Raw genomic sequence first — 20,968 nt, 5'->3', positions numbered from 1 at the left:
CCTGTAACACCTCTCCGAATGAATTATTAACAGGGGGTTTCATCCTTCCCCCACTGCTTCTGCTCTTACACCAGCACGTTGCCTTTGGTGTCCTGCTTTGCACTGAAATGAGTGAGAGGACTTAAAGACCTGAATACATAAAGGCAAGTTATTATCATAAACTCATGGTAAAAGTTCAGCTGCAAACCTTGCCATGGAAATGGGCTGAATTTCTGTTGCTGTAGGAACAGCAACAGATATAACCGCATACAGGAAAAGGTTTCATACCTCTTGATTTCCATCAATAGCTTTATAGGTGAAACCACCTTCCAGGTGACTTCTTTAGGTATGGCCTAGAAACAGAGTCGCCCTCCGTCCTAAGTCACAGTGGTGCAAATCTATAGCTTGTGGTCCACCTATAGATTTGGTAACTCAGCTCTCCTGATCTCATGGGCTACCTTCTCAGATTTTAAGTCCAGGAATGGATTTGCATGATGCGTTAATCCTCCCCTTGCCACAGCAGAGCCCACCAGACTTCCTGCAGTAATTTCAGGCCCAGGCTTTAACTCCTACTCAGACCTGGGCACAGCTTTCACAAAGATGCCTAATTTACAGAGTCATTATTTCAAATGGTGGAGAAAAGTTTTCTTATTAGATAATTTCTTCCTGGTGCCCTTTGCCCTCACTGTTAAGAACAGGTGCTGTATTTTTAGGCTGAATTTATTGAACTTGAGGCATTAGTCATCTGGTGTCAGACTTCTCCTATCATCCCAGCCTTCACTGCAGGTGAGCTGCCACTGAACATTGCTTTGGATAATTAAAAAACCAGAGCTTCCAATGAATGCTTTCCAATCATTCTACAGAGATTTTCCTGCTGTTAACACCCCACATCCAGCAGTTTGGTGGAATTCCAGTAGTGAAGCACTGCCCTCTCCCTCTGCTTGCTGGGTTACTTCTCTGCGTATTGAGGGATTATATTAGTCACTTCATTTATGGGACCTGCCCAAAAGCTTGTGTCCTGTTGAACAGTCATCCCAATCCCTAAGTCCTTCTCAGCTGTTGTTTTCCAAGAAGCATCCCCCAGAGTGACCTACTTTCCTCCTCCCGAGGTGTACGATGCATGTGGTTTTATTAAAATGCATGTTGTACCATTGATCTGTTTTTCACTGTGATCCAGATCAGTCAGTATAATTCCCTTATCCGTAATATCACTTACTACTCCGCTCACTTTGTGTGTTGTCAGCAAAGATTTTATATTTTCTTCCAGATGCTGTTAAAATCCAGATTAAGGACAATTCTTATTCTGAAGGATCCCTCACCCTGAGACACTCATCACCAAATTTACAGTGTCATTGCTGTTTACAATTACTTTTCAAGATCCATCACCCATTTTAAATTAATTTAAAATATGTTTACTTGGCTTGGTACAAAGCCCATGTTTTCATCACAATGTCCCACGGTATCAGATTCCTCTCTGAAATCTAAGGATATTATATCAGTGCAGTTACCGTCATCAGCATAATTTGTAATCAAATCAAAGGACCATATCGGTTTTACAAGAACTATTCCCATGAAATCATGCTAACTAGCATTAATTATGCTATTTCTTTCCTGCATGTATCTTGTAGCAGCCTCACCATGACTTTGCCTCGTATCATTTTCACATTAAATGGTCTATCATCATCCCACTCATCCTTTTGAAATACTGCAATAACCTCCCTTGCTGGAAAGAAACTTGCAGGGAAGCGACACCTCTGAAATAATTACTTGATGGACAATAAATACAAAGACAGGGAAGAATCCATGATTCGGGACAGGCAAACCTAAGTTAATTTACGCTGGGCACTAATATGGCCTAGAAAGAGGTGGGTGATGCAGGACGGTGGCACGTGCATGGCACCCCCAGGGTCTGCATTGATTTTCAGGTGGGATACTGGTCTTACTGGGGTCTTTTGGGGGACAGAGGGGCAAGATGACAACAGCTCAGCCTTATTTTGCAGACCTCTCATTGGATGGGAGCTGCTTAAACCTGTCTCAAACTCAGACAGGTCCCAGCCTGTTTGAAGAGAGGGAAAGGACTGAAGTCTGATGGTAACAGGTCCTCTTGGTCACCCAAGTGCTTCTCTATGCCTTTGCCTCTGGATGAACTGTTTCCCAAATTTAGGTACAGAGTCGATGAAATGAGTCTCTTACTGCATTATAAATGAGAACTTGTTCCTGTTCTAGCCTTGCAGAAATCTTCCAGTTATTCAGGAAAAAGACATTATGATAGAGCAAACTATTATTATTTTCTTACTGTCAGTGTTTGCTTCTCAACATTATCATTATTTAATCCATCACTGTGCTGGCAATTTTCCTGTGCATTTTGGAGCATATGAACTCCTAATAATGAAAGGTCTAACAGTCCCTAGTCGTGTTAAGTGTGGTTAGACAAACTAAAAATAAAATGATTTGATTTTCCAATAGCACGTATTCTCAATTACACTTTATCATAGCTTACAAGCTAATTCACTACCTCTGATAAACTGAATATATTTCAGCTGAAGCAATGGTACCAGGAAGAAAAGGGATGTTGAGTCAGGGACCAGGGGATCCTGCAAGTATGAGCATGTTAGGAGGAAAACTTGCTGGGCTGATCTGTCTGTCTACACCTTGTAGGAAATCCACCAAAGCTCTAGAAAGCCTCTTGATAGAGATGTGAACTATTTCACGTTATTTCTTTCCTTTTTCAGTCGCGCTTTTCCAATGCTTTGGGCTAGCCTTCCCACTGCTTTTCAGGTTTGAATCCAATTTAGTTAAACTCATGCAAAGTCATGAGTGAACATTCTTATGTCAGCTTAGAATATGTTAAAGAGGTTTCGCCTGAACTTGCAAATCCACCAGTAGAAGCTAAGCCTTCATAAGCCAGATTTAAATTGATTTAAGAGAGCCCATGCACAAATCACTCTGGTGGTTAAACTAGTGCAGCTTTTGCTGATATCAATGTTTGCTCGATTTACGTATATCTAATAAAGACTTGGAGTGAGGTCATCAGATGACATAGGAGTGAGAGCTTTAGTTAACGTCAGTAGTGCAACATCACTTTGTGCTAGCTGAGGATTTGCAGTTGGCTTTTGTTTTGTTTTGGGAATAAGCTTTAAAATTTTGCCATGGTTGCTGAAAAGAGTGTGATGAACAAAGAAATTTAGGTTCAGGTGCCCAGGTGAATAGAGCCTCTTGAATCTTTTTGTCTTAGTGCTAGCACAGAGAAGAGTGGCGTGCAACTAGATTTGTCTGGTCTTCTTCAACAAAAATAATGTGATTTAAAAAATTACAAGGTCTATGGGGCAAAGCCATAGATCCCCAGTTCCAGTCATCCCCAGAACTGGCAAAGTATCGGTACAGGGTTTTCATAAATTGCTCTATCACCACATTTCCTGGGTGAGCTCAGTCGTTAGGCTCTCTAGCTTTCAGTCTGTCTTGCTGCAAGGGTATTGCAATAAGAACCGTAAATTGCTAGGAGCTCAGTGCATGAACTACACATTTTAGTCACTGATGATTCAGACCAAAATTTTGTCTACAGGAAAGCTTTACCCTGAATATACCTCAGTATGAAAGCTGTAGCATTTTCTTTGACCTCATAGAGGGATCATCAAACAGTGTGAATTGTTTTACGCGTAATTTCGTTGCAGATTTGCTTTACCTTGCTATGCAATCTGCAAGATTAGCAGTAACCTCAGCTCATACAGAACACAGTTGTCACCATCTGCAAGTCATGCATGGTGCAAGGAGTTAAATAAAAGTGCTTATTTAGACAATAATTGATTAGCATATCGGTTAGGCTTAACAAATAAACAAGTATGCTGTATGGATATAGCCACGCCAGCAAAGGAATGCAGAAGGGAAAAACATGGATGCACAAAATGGATCAACAAACAGAAGCCACATAGTTTTAATGTTAATCCTGACATTCCATATTAAAACTGCAATCTGTTCAAAGGAAAGATTTTATATAATCATTCATTTGCTTTCCCTATCTTTAGCATTTCTAATTTTTCTTTCAATTATTAGTGAAAAAGTCCTTAAGAACTTTCCCAATCAGTCTCATTTTAATACATATCAAAAGCAGGGAGTAAACTTGCAGCTTGGTTTTTCCCCTGATACACCTTATAATTGAGAGGTAATTGTTAGCCAGATGCTTCCTCGGCCAAAAAGCTGTTTTTTGAAGCGCAATATGACAAGTTAGGCAGCAGGATTAGTTTATCATTAAATCCACCAGAGGATAAAGCTGTAATAATACAATTGCGATCAAGACAAAGGAGGGATTTCTGATTTTGTTGTTTTGATATAGCATTATCATTCATTTCCTTTGGCAGACAAAATGAAGACAAAACCATGTGCAACTGTTCCCTGTTACGTGCTCCGTGTCACACAATTGAGCTTTGAAAGATGCTTTATCTATTCTTACCCTCATCCCTTCGAATCGTGACAAGGCTCTGAGTGGTCGCAGGGCTCGGAGGGTCCTGAGGGATTTAATGGGACCCATCTCAGAGTATCCAAGTGTGTTGGCCACGAGGCTTATTAAAGAGACCTGAATGGAGAAACAAAGCAAAAATACAATCTGTTAGTACAGTCCTGCCATTTTTCTTCTCTTCTGACTTTCCTTCCCGAAAAGAAACAGATGGTTAGCTTGAAACAGCTGGAACAGTGGGGAAAAAAAAACCCTCCACCTTAAATGAAAGATATTAAATTAGACCAACACAGAAAAAAGGAATTTTTACACCCACACATATACAGAACTCTTACCAACTCACAAAACCCTTGTTCAACTAATACAAAATGTATAGAAATACAGACTTTCAAGGATGTCAGTTTTATTTTAACTAAGCACACAGAAACCCTCTTGCACAAAGTGGATGAGAAAAGTGATCTCCAATGCAAAACTACCTCTTTGATGACCATGCTGGAGGTTTCCTGTACACTCCTCAAGGTGTGTGTATCTTCCACTATTGAAAGTATGATGAGTCACATAAGTGTTATAATTTAGGGCTTTCTGGGTGAAAGCACCTGTAAGATCTAACCATTTCCAGCAGAGATAAAAGACTTTAACATTACCATTCAATTACTGATCTCAAACTTACTGATTAGAAACAAGTCTCCTAGATTGCTGATAGACATGACTTTATACAGCAGGCTCTAAAAGAATGATGTGCATGACTCTTTGATTGTGTGCTTTTTTTTTGTTCTTTATTGCCATTTTAAAGACAGAAGCAAAGTCTAAAAGTAGGGATTCTTCTCCACAATATGAAAAATAGGTCCTTAATGTAAAAGGAAAGTCTGGGCTCCCCTGTTAAGACAGCCAGCTCTGGTGGGAAATCTTCCTATTCGTGTTAGGGTAGGATGATTTTTCCTCTCAACCTTGCTGCTGGCTGACCAGCCCAGCATCACTCATGATGTCAGTGATAAAGGAGGATAAGACAGGCCTGGTTCCCTAAGTCACAAGCCCATGTCCTCTATGGAGCAACCTTCCTCCTGAATATGCTTTCATTTATGTCCAAGCGCTGTCTGCACAGCTAAGCATCTTTGTAAAAGCTGCTCAATTTGTTAAATTATTTACCTATTGATGGCTTTATTGTGGCATGTGGGTGACAGCAAGCCTAAGGGCAGGAGGTCTCAGAGACACCAGGCCTGGGCTGTATGCAGCAGGCTGGGTATCTGCTGGGTTGAGACAGCCCAGATTTGCAGACGACGAAGTGGCACAGAGGCTGACTGTCACGCTTTAACATCTCACTCTTTAACAAGGTGTGACACAAACTCACCTCTTGTGTACAGACCCAGCGGCTTATGCTGAAGGAAGGGCTTGATAAACACTTCTGCATTTTAGGGGTGAGTGTGCTGTAAAAACATCACAGCAGACAGGCAGACTGGATTCAAAGTCTGATGTCTTATCACTCTTAGACACTGGGGAGGTAAAAATCACCAGTGAAGCCTTTGCTTTCATCTCTAAGATCTGAACCCATGACATGGGCATGCCTAAGAAGTTATTTTAGAGTAAGTAATGCTATAGGTTTGACATATATTCACTAGTAAGGCTTCTTTCACCTCAAGCCTGCTCAGTCAATGCTCACGGTTAAAGACAAAAATCTGGGTTTGACTTCAAAACCTTCTTAAACTCACCAAGGCTTCCAATGTTTCTGTCTTCCCTATTTCTTACCAGCCTTGATTACATCTTGTACTCTGAAGTTGCATTAACACACAGGACAAAGCCTTCTCCTTTCATTCACTCTCCCCATTGACTTAATGTTGCCTAAATAAGGAGAAAGGGCTGAAGGATTTGTCTAATAGCAGTAAGCAAATGTGCAGCCATTCAACTAAGTCATCTTAAAACTCTAATATAATAGACATTATTGAGATATCATTATAAGATTAACACTGTGGCACATATCTCTGTCTTTGGTGGAAAGCTGAATGCAGAAAATGGCCTTAACCTCACAAAACCTTGGAGCTTCCTATCTAGAAAGGCTGGAGGTATGAGAAAAACAGCTCAATGACAGCATGCTCAGTGGTAGAAACCAAGATCTCCACACTCATATATTTCAAGGAAAGCTCATTCATCTGTAAAATTAATGCACAGATTTAAAATAAAATTAATCAAATACAGATCACCCAACACCCATTTTTGCTAGCTTCACCCACAATGACTGAATGTCAGATCTTCTCAAGGTCTTCAAACCACCTTGGATCGTGCACCTGTACACTTCCTCCCTTGAGTCCTATAACTACCCTTTCTCTCAAGGCAGAAGATATTCTGTTCAAATCCTGCAAGACCAGACTTTGGATCTGAGTAGGTTACCATTTTCTTTAAAGTGCCGTAAATGTCACCCTGAAACACATCACAGGTGCTGTTGTCCTCCTGACACAGATTTACACAGCATTAGCTACCTCTTCAGAGGATTAGGCCGTGAAGCTGAGTGATATTTGGCAATGATTTACAAGGCTGGAGTCAGAACTGAGTTTGAGACAACTTGTTTAAATGCTCGGCTGTTGGTTTTGAAGGTATCCCCGTCAAATTTTATTTATCGGAGAATTACTAAGGCAGGGAGTTGGCCGTTTGGACTTGATTAAAAGTGACCCGGAAGGCTATTTTTAGGAAGAAAATCAAGCAGTTTTCAAAATTGGTGCTGACTGCCCCACATAGTCACAGCAAAAGGTGAAGTCAGCTGTTTCTGTTACTTTTTTTTTCCTGTTACAAGGCTGTGTAGCCCCGAGCTACTCCAAGGTTCTACTTTGTGCTCTGCTCGGTATCAGAAACTTGCTCGCACCCAAAAAACACCTCCAGGGTCAACATAACCTCCAGATTCACAATATGGCACGCATTTCTAATCTTTTCTGTTTGCAAACAGTTTTGTAGGTTTTTCAGTAAAACAAATACCTCTAAAGATCAGGCAGCACTGTAATGTTGTGGAGAGCAGGTGACTCCCAAGGACTCACTATCACCTGGAACCATTTCCCATAAACACACAACCTGCTGTTGGGTTGTTGGGCTTGAGCTTTCACCTCATCTTCACCTTTCACATGGCACGTCTTCTACAGGTAAGCTACAGAGTATCTCATCCTCCTGTGCGCTTCTTCTGACCCAAGAAGCCTTATTATTGTTCTTATTTGCAGATGTTTTGCTTCCAGCATCTCCCTTGAGCGTTTTTCCAGAAACTCTTAGATCTTACTAAGAAGCTTTCACAGCTTTCTGTCTAAACCTTCCTTCCCTTAACTTAATCAAATAATAATAATGTCCTCCATGTTAGCTCTAAACTATTCCTTATCCCCTTGACTTGCTGTTTATTCAACTCCTCTGGAGTCCCCAGGATGATGCCCTCACCGGAATGTGTTATCTAATGTGAACCCCAGTGTAGAGCCTGGCCAGCAATGAGGGTCTCCAAGGTGGGGAGTCGTCCTCATAACTCAGTATATGCAATCCTGCCTCCACAGACATTAACAGCAAAAGCTACCAACCACGTGGGCTTTTCAATCATGTGGCAGCTCTTCCTTTTTGCTCTCCTCATATCACCTCAGCACAGCCCAACAAGAGCACAGCACTTGCAGCCATTTCCCAAAATTTATTCCACCCTGAAAGAGTGGAAACCCTGAAAGACTCAGCAATTACTGCCTGGATCAATGGTAGAGTTTCCCAGCAAAGCTCCAGCTCCAGGGAAAGTCATGATGATGTTACCTACACACTTTGGCTGCTTCTTGCCATTGTAGACAGGCAGAGGATATTGAGCTCTCTGATCCTGGAATTTAGGGAAGTTTTTTGCTCCTGTACCTTATTTTCTTTGTATCTATAAATATATTTTATCTATACATATATACACCTATATACCTATAGACCTGCATTTCTCTAGTCCTACATATATCTATATACAAGTTTAGCTATGTAGATTTTACTATGTTTTGTGTGACAGCCTCCTAGAGCTGGGTAAAGGGAGAGAGAAATGAAACCCACAGCTTTCATTTTTGCCATTTTCAGTGTTATGCTCAAGAAAAACATGAGAGTTTTTAAATCTTGTGACTGCATTGAACATTAGAAATATCACCCATGGGGATTACCAGGTGTTTTAAAAGCCTCCTGTCACCTACGTGACTTAGTGGCATTAACAGCTCAGGTCTAGAGTGCCTTGTTGTATGGCATTTTTACGTGTTTCCAGGGAAAAATCAAGAAGAATCAATTAATTTAGCCCGCTAGAACACAGGCAATGATCTGAAAACAGACTTGCTTCGCTGATAACTGTTCAAAGTTATTGCTTGTATGTTCTAATAAGATTAATGTCTGAATTTCTTAATTATTTTGACAATCCACTATTAGATTACATTTGGCCAAAAAAAAAAGTCTTGTCTGGGAATCAGGACATTTTCTCAGTAACAGCCACTATTTTTGTTTTACTATTTTAATGCATTATTGTCATTCTTGAGATGAGAAATCTGCCTTATTTAGTGTTAGACTGCCACTGTGCTCAGTGTTATCTCAACATACTGGCCATGGTGTGCCATGTGTCCACCTCTGAGAAGCAAAAGCCGGGGGCAACAGCAGCAAACTGAGCTCTTTTAAAAACATTTCAGCTTCTTTCCAAGAGTAGTCTTTATATGGTGCATTCCTTTAAAATTTCAAAAATTTTAAACTCCTTGAAGGATCCCATAGGGAGTACATTGGTGCTCACAGTAATTCAAGATTTAGGCAGAATTTTTTTATAATTAAAATTGTTCACTACGCATGCACAGAGATAAAGTTACACACTAGGTATATATGTCTTCACTATCTGATGGCAACTTAGGAAATCAGTGTTGTAAACTAGTGTAAACCCCAGCAAAGTTGTCAAAAGAGAATTTTAAAGCTACAGAAAAACAACTATAAAGGAGGAAGTGCATTAATGCAGCTTCCTTTCAGCACACACAGTGGAAAAGGTCTTTAATCAAAAGATCACAGACTCTTTTTCCCAAGGAGCAATTGCATTTATAACAATAATGGGGTTCTTTCCTATATACATACATTTTTATAGCATATTAGTAAAACACACAGACTCCCCAGCCATGAAATTATGATGGCAGCAGTAATCTGAGGGGTGCATACTTTGGGAGCAGTGTTTCACCTGGGGCTGACAGAGTTTCCTATAAAAAGGAGAGGAGTTTGAGATGGGATAGGGGACATTCCTCTCTTTTTTGTGTTTCTTCTCACCAGCTGAAAAGCCCATAATTTCAGATAATCAGCCAGCACCCACTGGACCGAGCTGGAAGCAGACCTGAGCAACAACATTCAAAGAGAGATGCTGCTCAGCATAGACTGCATTTTTGATTTAACCCCAGATCACCACTGAGATGAATTAATAGCAGAGCCCAGGGAACAAGGAGTTCTTCCTGAAAAATGGTGAAAATCCTCCTTGGTTGGTCATATAAATCCTAAAACCCATGAGAACAAGGAGAAGCTCTACTAAATGTCTGCCTGCTACAGCACATAGGCAGAAGAGGAGACCTCCTTCCCGCTTTGGGCAACAGCACATGTTTTATGCAGCTAGGGATTTCATCAAATTAACCTGCTCCTTTAAATTAGAGGGGAGGGAGCAGGGAAAAAGAAGGACATCCAAAAGGGAACACAGCAGCTGAGTTGAAAGCTCTGGCCACTTATTTAAATAAGCAGTTTCTGCTAATGCAGGCCCCTAGTGCTTTCCAAGAGCTTTTTGTGTGCCCCAGGAACACCTGTCTCTCCCTGTCTAATTGTGCTTTCTTTTTTTTTTTTGCCAAAAAAAAAAAAAAGGGGGGGGACACCTAATCCCCTCTTCAGCAAAGTTTGTTTGGGATGGGTCTTGCTTTTCTCTTGGGATTCATTTTTTTTTTTTTTTTTGCAAAAAAAAAAAAAAGTAGAAGAAAGAGAGCTTGGATTACTTTGGGTACCTCTTTTCAATCCAGTCTGGTTTCTCCTGTCCCTTGCTGCCAAGGACAACATTACCCAAAGAGCAGATCTCCACAGCCTGAGGAGCAGCCTGATGGCTTTAAAAGCCAGGTATGCAGTCCCAAGTTGCTCCCCTTGATTTAAAAAGGAACAAAATTAGGCCCATACCCCAAAATGTAAACTGGAAAAACTACAGGGAAAGGGAAATTTGCAAATAAATTGAAATACAGGGAACTTCTTATTGCCACTCTGAAATACTGTTGGGTGAAAATGGGTTGTAATAAGGTTGGTATTCCATCTAGCATCTACCATTTCTCAGCAGATGTTTATTATCAGCTAATTTTTTAAAAATATCTCTTTAACCTTTCACCCTAACATTGTATTTTCTGTCCTATAGATGCCTAACCATCTAACTGCACCTGCCTATCCAGAAATTGCATGTTATGAATGAAGGGCATAAAGTAAAAATCTTAAAATTAGGACACTGGGGAGATACTTAGGTCACCTAAAGCAAATTCCCACCTCTGCTACCTGTTTTCTTGAAGCACAACCCTCGTGTTCAGGTACAGACTACGAAATCCTTAAGGCTGCTCTGGAGTTAGTCCATGGCATGGAGATGAAAGCTCATCTGCAAATGAGTTAATGAGCAGCTTCCCTCACCGGCAGTGGAGTTCATTACTGCTTGTGGAGTGCTCTCATGTATTATAATATGATGGGCTACATGAGTGCCTGGATTAATTATAAACAAAAATTATCTCCTGGAAAGCCCAACGCTAGTTCATATAACTCGGGTTTAAAAAGGCTTTTACATCATGTTTTTTTTTCTCTGGGACATTTCTTTCCTTTTTTTAAATTTTTTTTTTTGTTTCCCCCATCCAATACTCAAAGGCTGTGAAACTCTGTTAATATTCCATCTTCTCAGCTTGTTTCCTGTTCCTCATGTCCACGCTTTTCAAGGCTGTTTCCTTTTCAGAGGGCAGCCTTGTTGCAAACAGCATGTGCCACTCCTGTTGGCTTAAATGCTTTTAAATAAATCATTCCTGCATCCTAATTGCTTCCTGGCGGTTTCCAGAAGAACCTCTTTACGTCTCGCTGTTCTCTTAATCTGTCACCTCCTTTACACCTGCTCCGGCTTTTCTAACAACTCCAGTCAATTCCCAAGGCAGATGGCTGCGAATCAAGAATTAAACCTCAGCTAATTTCTGAGGGCGAGTCGAACGACCTGCTGCTGCGAGCTTACATTCAGCGAGGCGATGGCAAACTGACTTATTGATCTGCAGTTTTCCCACCCCACCCTTTCCAAATGGATTTTCAGCCTCTCTCAATTCACTTTTTCTCTGCAAACAGACAGACCTCTGCCAGACCTCTCTTTATCAGCACTGGATGGGGATGGCAGAGGGATTGCTGTGATTTTTTTGGGGACCACACGGCACTCCTTGATCGGCCAAACCTTGGCCAAGACCCAAAGTCTTCCTCCTTGTTGTCGCAGCAGCGGCTGTGGGGGTGCAGCTGCCTTGAAAAGTCTGGTATTTCTACCGAGATTTAGAGCAAAAGAATTTCTTCATCATCAACTACGTTCTGCTTCTCATCCAGACGCCGTGTGGAGACAGCCTTGATTTCAGGCAGCTGAAGAGGAAAGATATTCTCCCCTTAAAAAGATCTCCAAAAACACCACACGATTCATCCCAGGGTTCCTTCTTGATGCTGAATGCTGTTGCCAGGAGTAGAGGGGAATATGCTTGATTATTATTTATTATTTGAAGACATCATTATAACGCCAGGGGTGTGCATAGTGATTACTGTGAGAACATTCCCCTGGGGGCTCAGCCCCATCGACTCTGCTCCATTTCCATCCCAGCCGGTGGGAGCTGAGGTGCTGAGCTGAAGGCGTGCTTATTTCTGGGCAGGATTAGGATCAGCCCCACTTACATATGATGTGATGCAAAAATAAAAAATAAATAAATAAAAAAGAGAGAAAAGTCTTTTGGGGCTGTTTCCACAAGGTGCTGTTCTGGATTTGCTCGATTCCCTAAAGCATTTGTTTAATCAGATGTTGCCAATCAATGTGAAAAATACCAAATTGATGTGGGAAATATGTTTCATCTGTTTCATTAGATTCTTGAATCTGAGTTGATCCTAATATTGTATTGAATATGCTAGGATGGAGAGGGACTCTGAGGAATTATAGGTTCCCTGATTTCTGCTAGAAAGGATGACGGTACAAGTAGGAGTCCTCCATACTACAAGCACAAATCCTCATCTTCATTTGCCTTAGCCCAAAGCCAGTCACACCAGCGTAGGAGGCCAGCACAAAATCTCTATGCCAGTGGGGCACAGCTTTCAAATTTGATCCCAAGTTCTTTGACTTCTCCCTCCACAATAAAGAATCCCTGACCCCTCTGCAGGCTGCATCTCTCCCTTCACTTCTTCTTTCACCCTTCTCCTGCCACCAGTCTCTTGAGCAGCCCTGGCCATCTGGAGCCACAGGGGTGGTGGGAAGAAGGGGTTGCAAAGGTCCTCAGGGAGAGGACCTGTAGGACAATCCTCCTCTGTCCTTGAAGAGCATGTGGGACACTGTCTGGACTGTCAAATACAGCCTACATCTCTGTCCCAGCTCTGATCCTCTGTGCAAGGGAGAACATCTCTGTATAAGGAATTTGGCTGCTACACTCACAGCAATGGAAAGGGCCAAGCAAGATGCATGTGAGAGCTCAAGGGTTTTATTCATTATTTTCTTTTCAAGCATATTCTTCTAAAAAAGGTCATTGAAATGGGCCCCATCTCTAAATAACTTCAAGAAATGAAAATGGCTGGTAAACCTAGTTCAGCACAATCTGAGTTGAGGCGGGTTTTTTTACACCACTTTCAAAAGTTGAAATTCTCCCTCAGTAATTGAAATTCTTCAGTAATTGCAGTAATTCTTCCTATTGCAACTGCTTCGCAAGGGGTTAGCAGGCAGTGAGCTGTGCTTACTGCTGGACTTTTCTCCTCACCTTAATTTACTGTCCCTTTTCCCTCCGTCTCCAGCGTGCTTTGTCCTGCTGTGCCTTGTCTGAGACCAACCTTGTGCTTCCCCTTGGCAAAGCCTGGTTGCTCTCCTTTTAGCATCTATGTGGTAACTAACATGAGGTGCAACCCAAGATAAGAGGAGGCATTTGGATGTTTTTGCATGTGTTATGTTGAGATAAAACATGGGGAGGCAGAAGGGAGATTTACAGCGTCCGCTGACCTGCTAACACACATTAAAACCACTTATCTCATCTTCATGTGGAATTTTTTTTTTCACTTATCCTGAATTAGGCAACATATAGTAAACCACCATTTTTTTTTTCCTTCTTTTTCTTTTTTTTTTTTTTTTTTAACTTCCTAATAAGCAGGCTCCCTGGCTTCTGGAGAGGGATTCTCTTTTCTGTTAGTTATCTGGGAGATTTATACCATCGGCAGAGGCCCAGAAGAATGTGCACTGAGACATCTTCAAAAATCCCACATGAGCATTTGCCTTGAGGAACTGGAAGAAAACTAGTCAAAAAATGAGCTCTGGAGTAACAGTGCCCTGTTGTAACCCACGGATTTTTGATAACTCACAGAGAGCACTAATAAGTTCACTCTTGAGATGTTTCTCCAAGTGACAAGCTATAATATTTTTACTTTGCCTTGGCTGTGTTTTTGTCATTCTGTTCCTGTGTGCTTTTCTTAACAGAAAGTAAACGAAATCCACATGCTTTTAGGGTAATTTCCCAAGAATACAAATTGGATTTCAGTGCTGTTTGGGAACAAGTCATTACAGCAGATTGTGTAATTACTGGTAAAGCAAACAGAAATCACCTTGCTAATCAACAGGGAATACAGATGGAAAAAACAATTAAAGTAATCAGAAGCCATCAATATTTACTTCACACAGCAAGTTTTTAATTGTCACTTAAAGACAATCCAACACAAGGGCATAATTTAATTCAATTCAATTTTTAACTAGGGATAGAAAGACTGTTTTGAATTGTTCATCTCAAAATCAGAAATTATTAGCTGCTCTTTAACTTGTCTGGCAGTGAAGTAAACTAACTAGAAATCTTAGAGAATGTGCTTTCCAGGAAACTATCTTGGAAAATGTAATATCTATATTTTTTTAAGCATTCAGTGAAAATGATGGTGAGTTGAATGACTGAACATTCATGAGCAGTTCTCAAACAAGCAAACGGGCAATTTGGCAGTAAGCAGAAAGTTAGGAGAGCTGCTCAATGGAGAATACAGAGCTCTAGGTACAAAATCAGCAGCTCCAGGCAAACACCAGGAACGTGTTCTGCTATAACCATTCACAAAAGGTACGGGGAGGGAGGGAAAGATACATATTCTTTTCCTACCATAAAAGCGTCTACAACGTCCTGCCTAGTGGACTTGTTGAATAACTCATTTGAGATGTCTGGCCTCCAAATCCATTGCTGAGCCTCGCTTGAACTATTTTGTAGGCAGATATACTGCTTAACGCTGTTGTGAGTCCCTGCCTCCACGGCGGCAGAGCAGTCTCTGGGAAAAGGGAGGAAAGGAGCAATCTTTCTTTGTGATGACTCACCTGGAGAGAAACTGGTAGGGCATCGGGACAAAAACTGAGAACTAAAGATGATCTTCCCCTTCCCGCTGCAGGATGTAGTGTTAGGACCCATTGCTGGAGACTGAAGGGGAAGGAGGCAGCCAGAATGATCTTCCCCTTCCCGCTGCAGGATGTAGCTTTAGGACCCATTGCTGGAGATGACTGAAGGGGAAGGAGGCAGCCAGCATCTCTAAAAAACCACTTGCTTAAGAAAATAGCTTTCCCCAAGTATTAAATCTTGAAAGATGGGATAATCTTAGAAAGAATTGGTGGAGAAACACTCATCTCCCCTCATGTCTGAAATCAGGGAGTTTTTTTAAGCCTGGATTGGGACTAACTTTTGGTCAATTAAATTGAACACAAAAGCTGCAATGGAGACGATGGATTTGCGATAACGGACTTTTGGAGAGAGATGACATTACTGCCCGTTTAAGAGGATTTTTCTGTGTATGCCACAGGCAACGAAACTCGGCTGTCATTTTTTTTTTCTGAGCATTCTTACTAATGTCTTAGGGACTTTACATTCTTTTCCCAACAGCTTTCTCCCGATGACTTCTGTAGGGTACCAGCGTCTCCCCTCTGCCTTCAGTGCCTGATCAGCAAGCAAAGAAGCTGGTGAGTGCAACACCTCCAGTCTTTGAATGATGCTAAGCTCCAGATTGATGCCTTTCCCGAAGTGACCACTGCAACAGAATAATCCATCCCCTGTCAGCAGAGACCGGGACCTAGCGCAGAATTAATTGGCTGAAGCTCAAACTCGATAAGCTCAAGATAATATTTATAGGTCAGAGGAAACAATTGAAAGGAACATCAAACACGACACCAGCGTGCACAAACGGTGGAGTTTATCTGCCTCTTGTTTTAAAACCCAACTGCCTCCGCCTGTCACAGGACATGCCTGATGAGGGCAGTTTTCATAAACATTCGTTTTGAATGCCATGTGCCTCTGTCTCTGGCCAAGTTCAGACTCCTTGTTTAATCTGCTATGTACAAAGAGGTTTTGATTGCATGAATGCTTGGAAAATATCTGTTCTTTGTGAAAATATTTGCCTGTGCATCCTAGCAAAGAGGGCTGTGCATAAACACCATTCCCGACAGTGATACTGATGGCTGTCCACACTTCAGAGACACTGCAGCCTCTGCTTTTCCCTCGTTTGAAAAGAGCTGTGAACTGAGTGCCCACCACTCCAATTCATGGGCATAGAGAAGCTTTGCAGAAAGGGGTTAGTTTTAGCAATATACTTGTCATTTGCAAGGAAGTACCATGTACATTAATGCTATTTGTTCAGTATATCCAAAACATCCAAGGCATCTTTCCCAGGTGCCCTAAATTGAAATGAGCCTGTATTTTGTGGTTCGATTACTCCTTTCTCCCTTCCTCCCAAAGAATCCATTGCAGCATTCTTGATAGGACATTATTGTTTTGCAATGTGTTTAAAAGCACTCTCTTAGGGTTTTGCTACACTAGCACACTTCTTTGAGATGCAGAGAAGCCCATTATCAGAGATCATCCTTTAGGGATTCTACATCCAGCAATAATAACTCTCCGTTCGTGGATTACTGTGTGTTTTGATGTTCAGGCTTTGCAAGATGAGATGGAGCCTTTGCTGTTCCACAGGCCCAAATCAGTGTCAAAGGTCTTTCACAAGGCAGGGTAAGTACAAAAAATAATTTAAAAAAAAAAAATCAGCAGCAAAATTCTTATACCCCCTCTGGGTTCACTTGCCATTTAGAAATCGTGAATACTTGTAAATTTTGAGCTGGTTTTATGAATTATTCACAACAGAAAAAGGATTCTGAGTTTCATTTGTACAATGAGAAAACACAGATGATAGATGGTTTCACATGTCCAATGAAAAATCAACTATCACAGCTTAAATTTTGAATACCAATACCAAACTGCTAATGAATAATTTGCAGATCAGGAATTTTTAAGTGAATAATTTTAAACAAATAAATTTGAGAAAATCAGACAAGTGGTTCATCTGCCTCTTTTGGAGCAGCTAATTCGCCCATTCACTCCCTTCTGCAGCTCAGTTGCAGTGATTTGGTTCTCAAAGGACCAAAAAGAAAATGTAAATTGAAGTAAAAAGTGTGCTAGAAAAATGATAGCATGTTACTCTGCCAATTCAGAGTGGCCGGGTGCGTGAGCAATAGGGTAGGAGAAGAGCATCTGTTAAACCCACTAAAAATATAGTACCGGGATCTCATAATCCGCATTGGGAAATGGCTTTGAAGAAAAGAATGGGGCATGGGTAAAAGCTTTATTCACCGAGAACACTAAAGGGAAAGCAATTTTCTTGAGTCAATTACTAACTAAAACGATTCAGGGATGAAGCAACTTTTTGACTAGCTCCGGGGCCTACAAAATATGGGGGTTAAGAAAATAAAATCTCTGGGCCAGTAAGAAGGCTCTGGGGTGGATTTTCTGGGAATAAGGGGAGTCCCAGGGGCCCAGGTCTTCTTTCCCCCACAGCACTCTTCTATGTCAAATGTGTTACGGATACGTAGCAGGGGAGGTTGAAGCCCATTTCCCAGCCCACCTGTGACTGCCTCTAAAATCTGTCATTATATCCACAAACCCCACTATTAAAAAGCAAACATGTGCCTAAACTTTGGGGTTACATACTGACTTTACATTCTCATGCAGTTTCTGTTCCATGGGGCCTTTTCACATGGAGGACAGGATTTAGCTTTGTTTCCATTTTACTCTCTTATCATGCCATAAAGTACATATTTCTAAGATATATTTCATTTTAAACTTTGAATGATGCAGCTGGTCTCCAAACTACTTCAGCAAATTCATTGTACGAACTGTTGTTCCCATCAGGAAGACCCCTACTTAGAGTTGTGACAATATCAAGCCCTCATCCAGCCCTTCTAGTCTTCAGAAGTTCATTAAAACAATAACTCCACTAACAAATTCCTGGAAGCCTATACAATACTTTATGTATTAGTCCCATCTTACAGATGGAGAAACCAGGAAAGAAAAGCTGTGTCATTCCACCTAAACCACAGTAAGCAGAGTTTTCGGGGTTGGGCTATAACTTAGGAACTGGTGGTTTCCAATTTTGTGGTTAAATAATTAAACCAGGCCTTCCTCTTCTGTTGAAGCTATTCTGTGAACAACGAGTGCCTTCCCTTTAAGAGGTTTCCAAGCCTGTATGCAAAGAGGAATTTATGACCTACAATTCATGTAAAGAACTTCCTTTTCATAAATCAATTTATTAAAGCTCTGGTGAAGCTTCCAAAGGCTCTGATCCAGCAGTGCACTTAGACATGTCCATAACTTCAAACAAGTAAATTGTCCCATTGAAGTGCTTTCCTGGACCAGGGCCAAAGAAAGCACAGCTCTCCCCTGAGTCAAGGTTCAGATGTAAAATGGGGAAAAATAATTTATCAAAAGTTTAATAAGTTACACAGTCATGGCAGAGCTCTGCCAGCCTTCCACATTAATACCTCAAGCTAATAAGAAATGGCCTCAGGGAGATAATTGCCTCCTTATTGATAGGCTGTGATGAAACCTTAACCCTCATCAGGAGGACATGGTGTTGCTGGCTTATCCTGAATTTGGCAGATCCCACATCCAGGCAATGTGGAACTTTGGAGGGGACATGCCTAGTTCTAGCAACACTCCTGGGCCATGAGGTCCCTTTTGTTCAACTATTACTTGCTTTTAAGGATTATCCTTGTAGGGCAACTAAGCATAGTGATATTTCAAGGATTTGGAGTATTTTGTAAGGTTTTGTAATAGTGAAATTGCTTTGACAGGAGGACTATTCACGCCTTCTTCTGGACTCCTTCAGTGGTAAATACTTGGGAGATGGTACTGAACATACTGTTACGTGCCCCTGGCAGCCTCTCCAGGAAACTACGCCAAGGACAACTTCTCTAATCTGCTGAAAGACTTGTGTGTCGAGGTCATGTGTGGAGCAGTTGGAGGTAACTGGACCTTGTGCTAGGCAGGAGTGTGGAATGAGATGTTAAATGCTAAAAGAAAAAGAGAGCTCCTAGGAACGAGAAGGGAATGTGACTCAAATTAGCAGGGTGACACCTCTGAGCAGTGATCTCCTCTGCTCTGGCACGCTGATTCCTGGGGATGCAGGGTTACATATCACGTCTCCAGACTTCCTTTGAGGTTAGCTAGGGTTGTTACTGAGAATGAGTGATGGCTGTCGTTTTGCAAACAGAAAGCTGCCAGACTTAACAGCCCGTTCTTATGCATTATAAAATCCAACACCAGAAGCATTTTAGTTCCAAAATGATACTTACATCTACAATTAGGAAGTCAAGCCAGCACCAGGCATTGGTGAAATACTTCTTGAAGCCGTAAGCCACCCATTTCAGGAGCATTTCCAAGACAAAGATGTATGTGAATATTTTGTCGGCGTATTCCAGCATGGTTTTTATGTTTTTTCGATCTTCAAGGTAAATATCTTCAAAAGCCTGGAAGTACAAAAGATCGATTACAAACTTCTACTGAGCTGTGTTGGAAAGCCCTGGTGCTGCGCTATAAGTCTATAGAATTATTTGTCCTGTCTGTGATTTCTGATATATTTTAATGTTACCACCACAATGAGTGCACAGGCACAAATAGGACTGACCCCAACAGAGGTCTGTTCAGCCTTCCCTTACCATAGGCACACGTTTAGCTGTCTCTCTCTCCAGCCTCTATTGTCTGTATTGAGTAGACATCCTTTGAGTGCAGGAGGAGCTCAAGCACCCTAGATCTGGGGACATGCGTGTATGAGCAAGGTGCCACCCCAAGCCGTCCGAGGGCTCCTGTGCTACTGCTATTGGGGCACCTCAGATGCCCCAGGGCATAGGATGCTTGTCTTTAGGAGGCAGAATCTGACTATTGCATTTAGGCAAATACATCTTATTGCTAATGATGACAAATTGGGTTATTAACTTGCTTAAGCCTGCGTTATAGAGTACCACAGTTCCCTGGCTTCTGTTCAGCCATCACATTTAAGGTAGCTACAACTATCTGCCTCAAGAAATACTCATTATTATTCACTTAACAGAACAATTATGTTTTAAAGGTCAAGGTATCCATCTACCCATCTCATCTGTCTCTCTAACTAATCTTACGCAGGGCATCATCAAAGGACTTTCAGTATCTGTATCAAGTACAAGCAACTTAATAACCCCGTTAAAATATTTAAGATATAAAGCAATATGCCCATGAAAACAAAACAAATAAAGCTGTCTCATAATTTAGCTTTGACTTTAGAATATATATGAAATAAAACGCAGGATCCTCGTGTTAAGGTTGCATACATATGGCCCATTTTTGGGGTTTTGAGGAGCGGTTACGGTCTGCTTCCCCTGCTACTGTCATTACACAAGCTGCTCCCGTGTCCCTGTAACCTGGATGACCCAAGCTTTGATATATATTACTCTCGTCCCATCGTGTGACCCGGAGCACTTGGCAGCAAGAAAGCGAAACACTATTTGAGGGGATCTGCGCTAATCTTCTTAATTATCTGCATTTACATATTTCAAGATCTGTAGCTGCTTTCTGAGGAACTTCAGAAAGTTAGCAAACACCCAGTGCCTGGAGATACAAGAAGTGTGTTACTTGTCACTCAAGCAGTCACACTGCTCTTTTGCCTGCCAGGGAACAGTAATTAAACTGACAAGAAAGCTCTGGCACCCTGTGCCAAAGCTTGTCCATTTGTCCCCACACTTTGGGGTGACGTTTTCACTGCAACTCTGTCTCCTATCTTGCCTTCAAAAATGATATTTCAAGGGTGTGAAAGAGCTGTTGGAGAGAGCCACCGAAAACAATACACAGAGAGATGATTGGAGTTTATCGCTTCTTGTAGGGGCTCACTCACTTTGTCAGATGACTTGCTGTACTTTGCAATTACTGCAAAAATAACAACAAACTATTTAAAGCGATTTCCTCCTCTCCCTCCTTTACTCTCCCTATTTTCTACTGACTTGTCAAAAAATATATTGTGTTTTGTCTACTAAAAGCA

At 41.4% G+C, this 20,968-nt stretch overlaps 1 protein-coding gene across 4 annotated transcripts in view; it reads right to left on the bottom strand.

The window, feature by feature from the left end:
* Positions 1–20,968, bottom strand: part of LOC106889728 (sodium channel protein type 5 subunit alpha-like) — a 214,053-nt gene that overhangs the window by 15,753 nt on the left and 177,332 nt on the right. For all 4 annotated transcript variants that reach the window (XM_014945075.1, XM_014945076.1, XM_014945077.1 and 1 more), the window contains 2 exons: positions 19,254–19,427; positions 4,427–4,549 (listed from right to left, as the gene is read on the bottom strand). In XM_014945075.1, the coding sequence (XP_014800561.1) occupies positions 4,427–4,549; positions 19,254–19,427 (297 nt within the window). The remainder of the gene's footprint in view (positions 1–4,426; positions 4,550–19,253; positions 19,428–20,968) is intronic.

This window comes from Calidris pugnax, unplaced genomic scaffold, assembly GCF_001431845.1.
Source record: "Calidris pugnax isolate Ruff unplaced genomic scaffold, ASM143184v1 scaffold54, whole genome shotgun sequence".
Taxonomy (NCBI): Eukaryota; Metazoa; Chordata; class Aves; order Charadriiformes; family Scolopacidae; genus Calidris; species Calidris pugnax.
The sequence above is the reverse complement of the archived record's forward strand: the minus strand, read 5'-3'. Positions and strand labels throughout refer to the sequence as shown.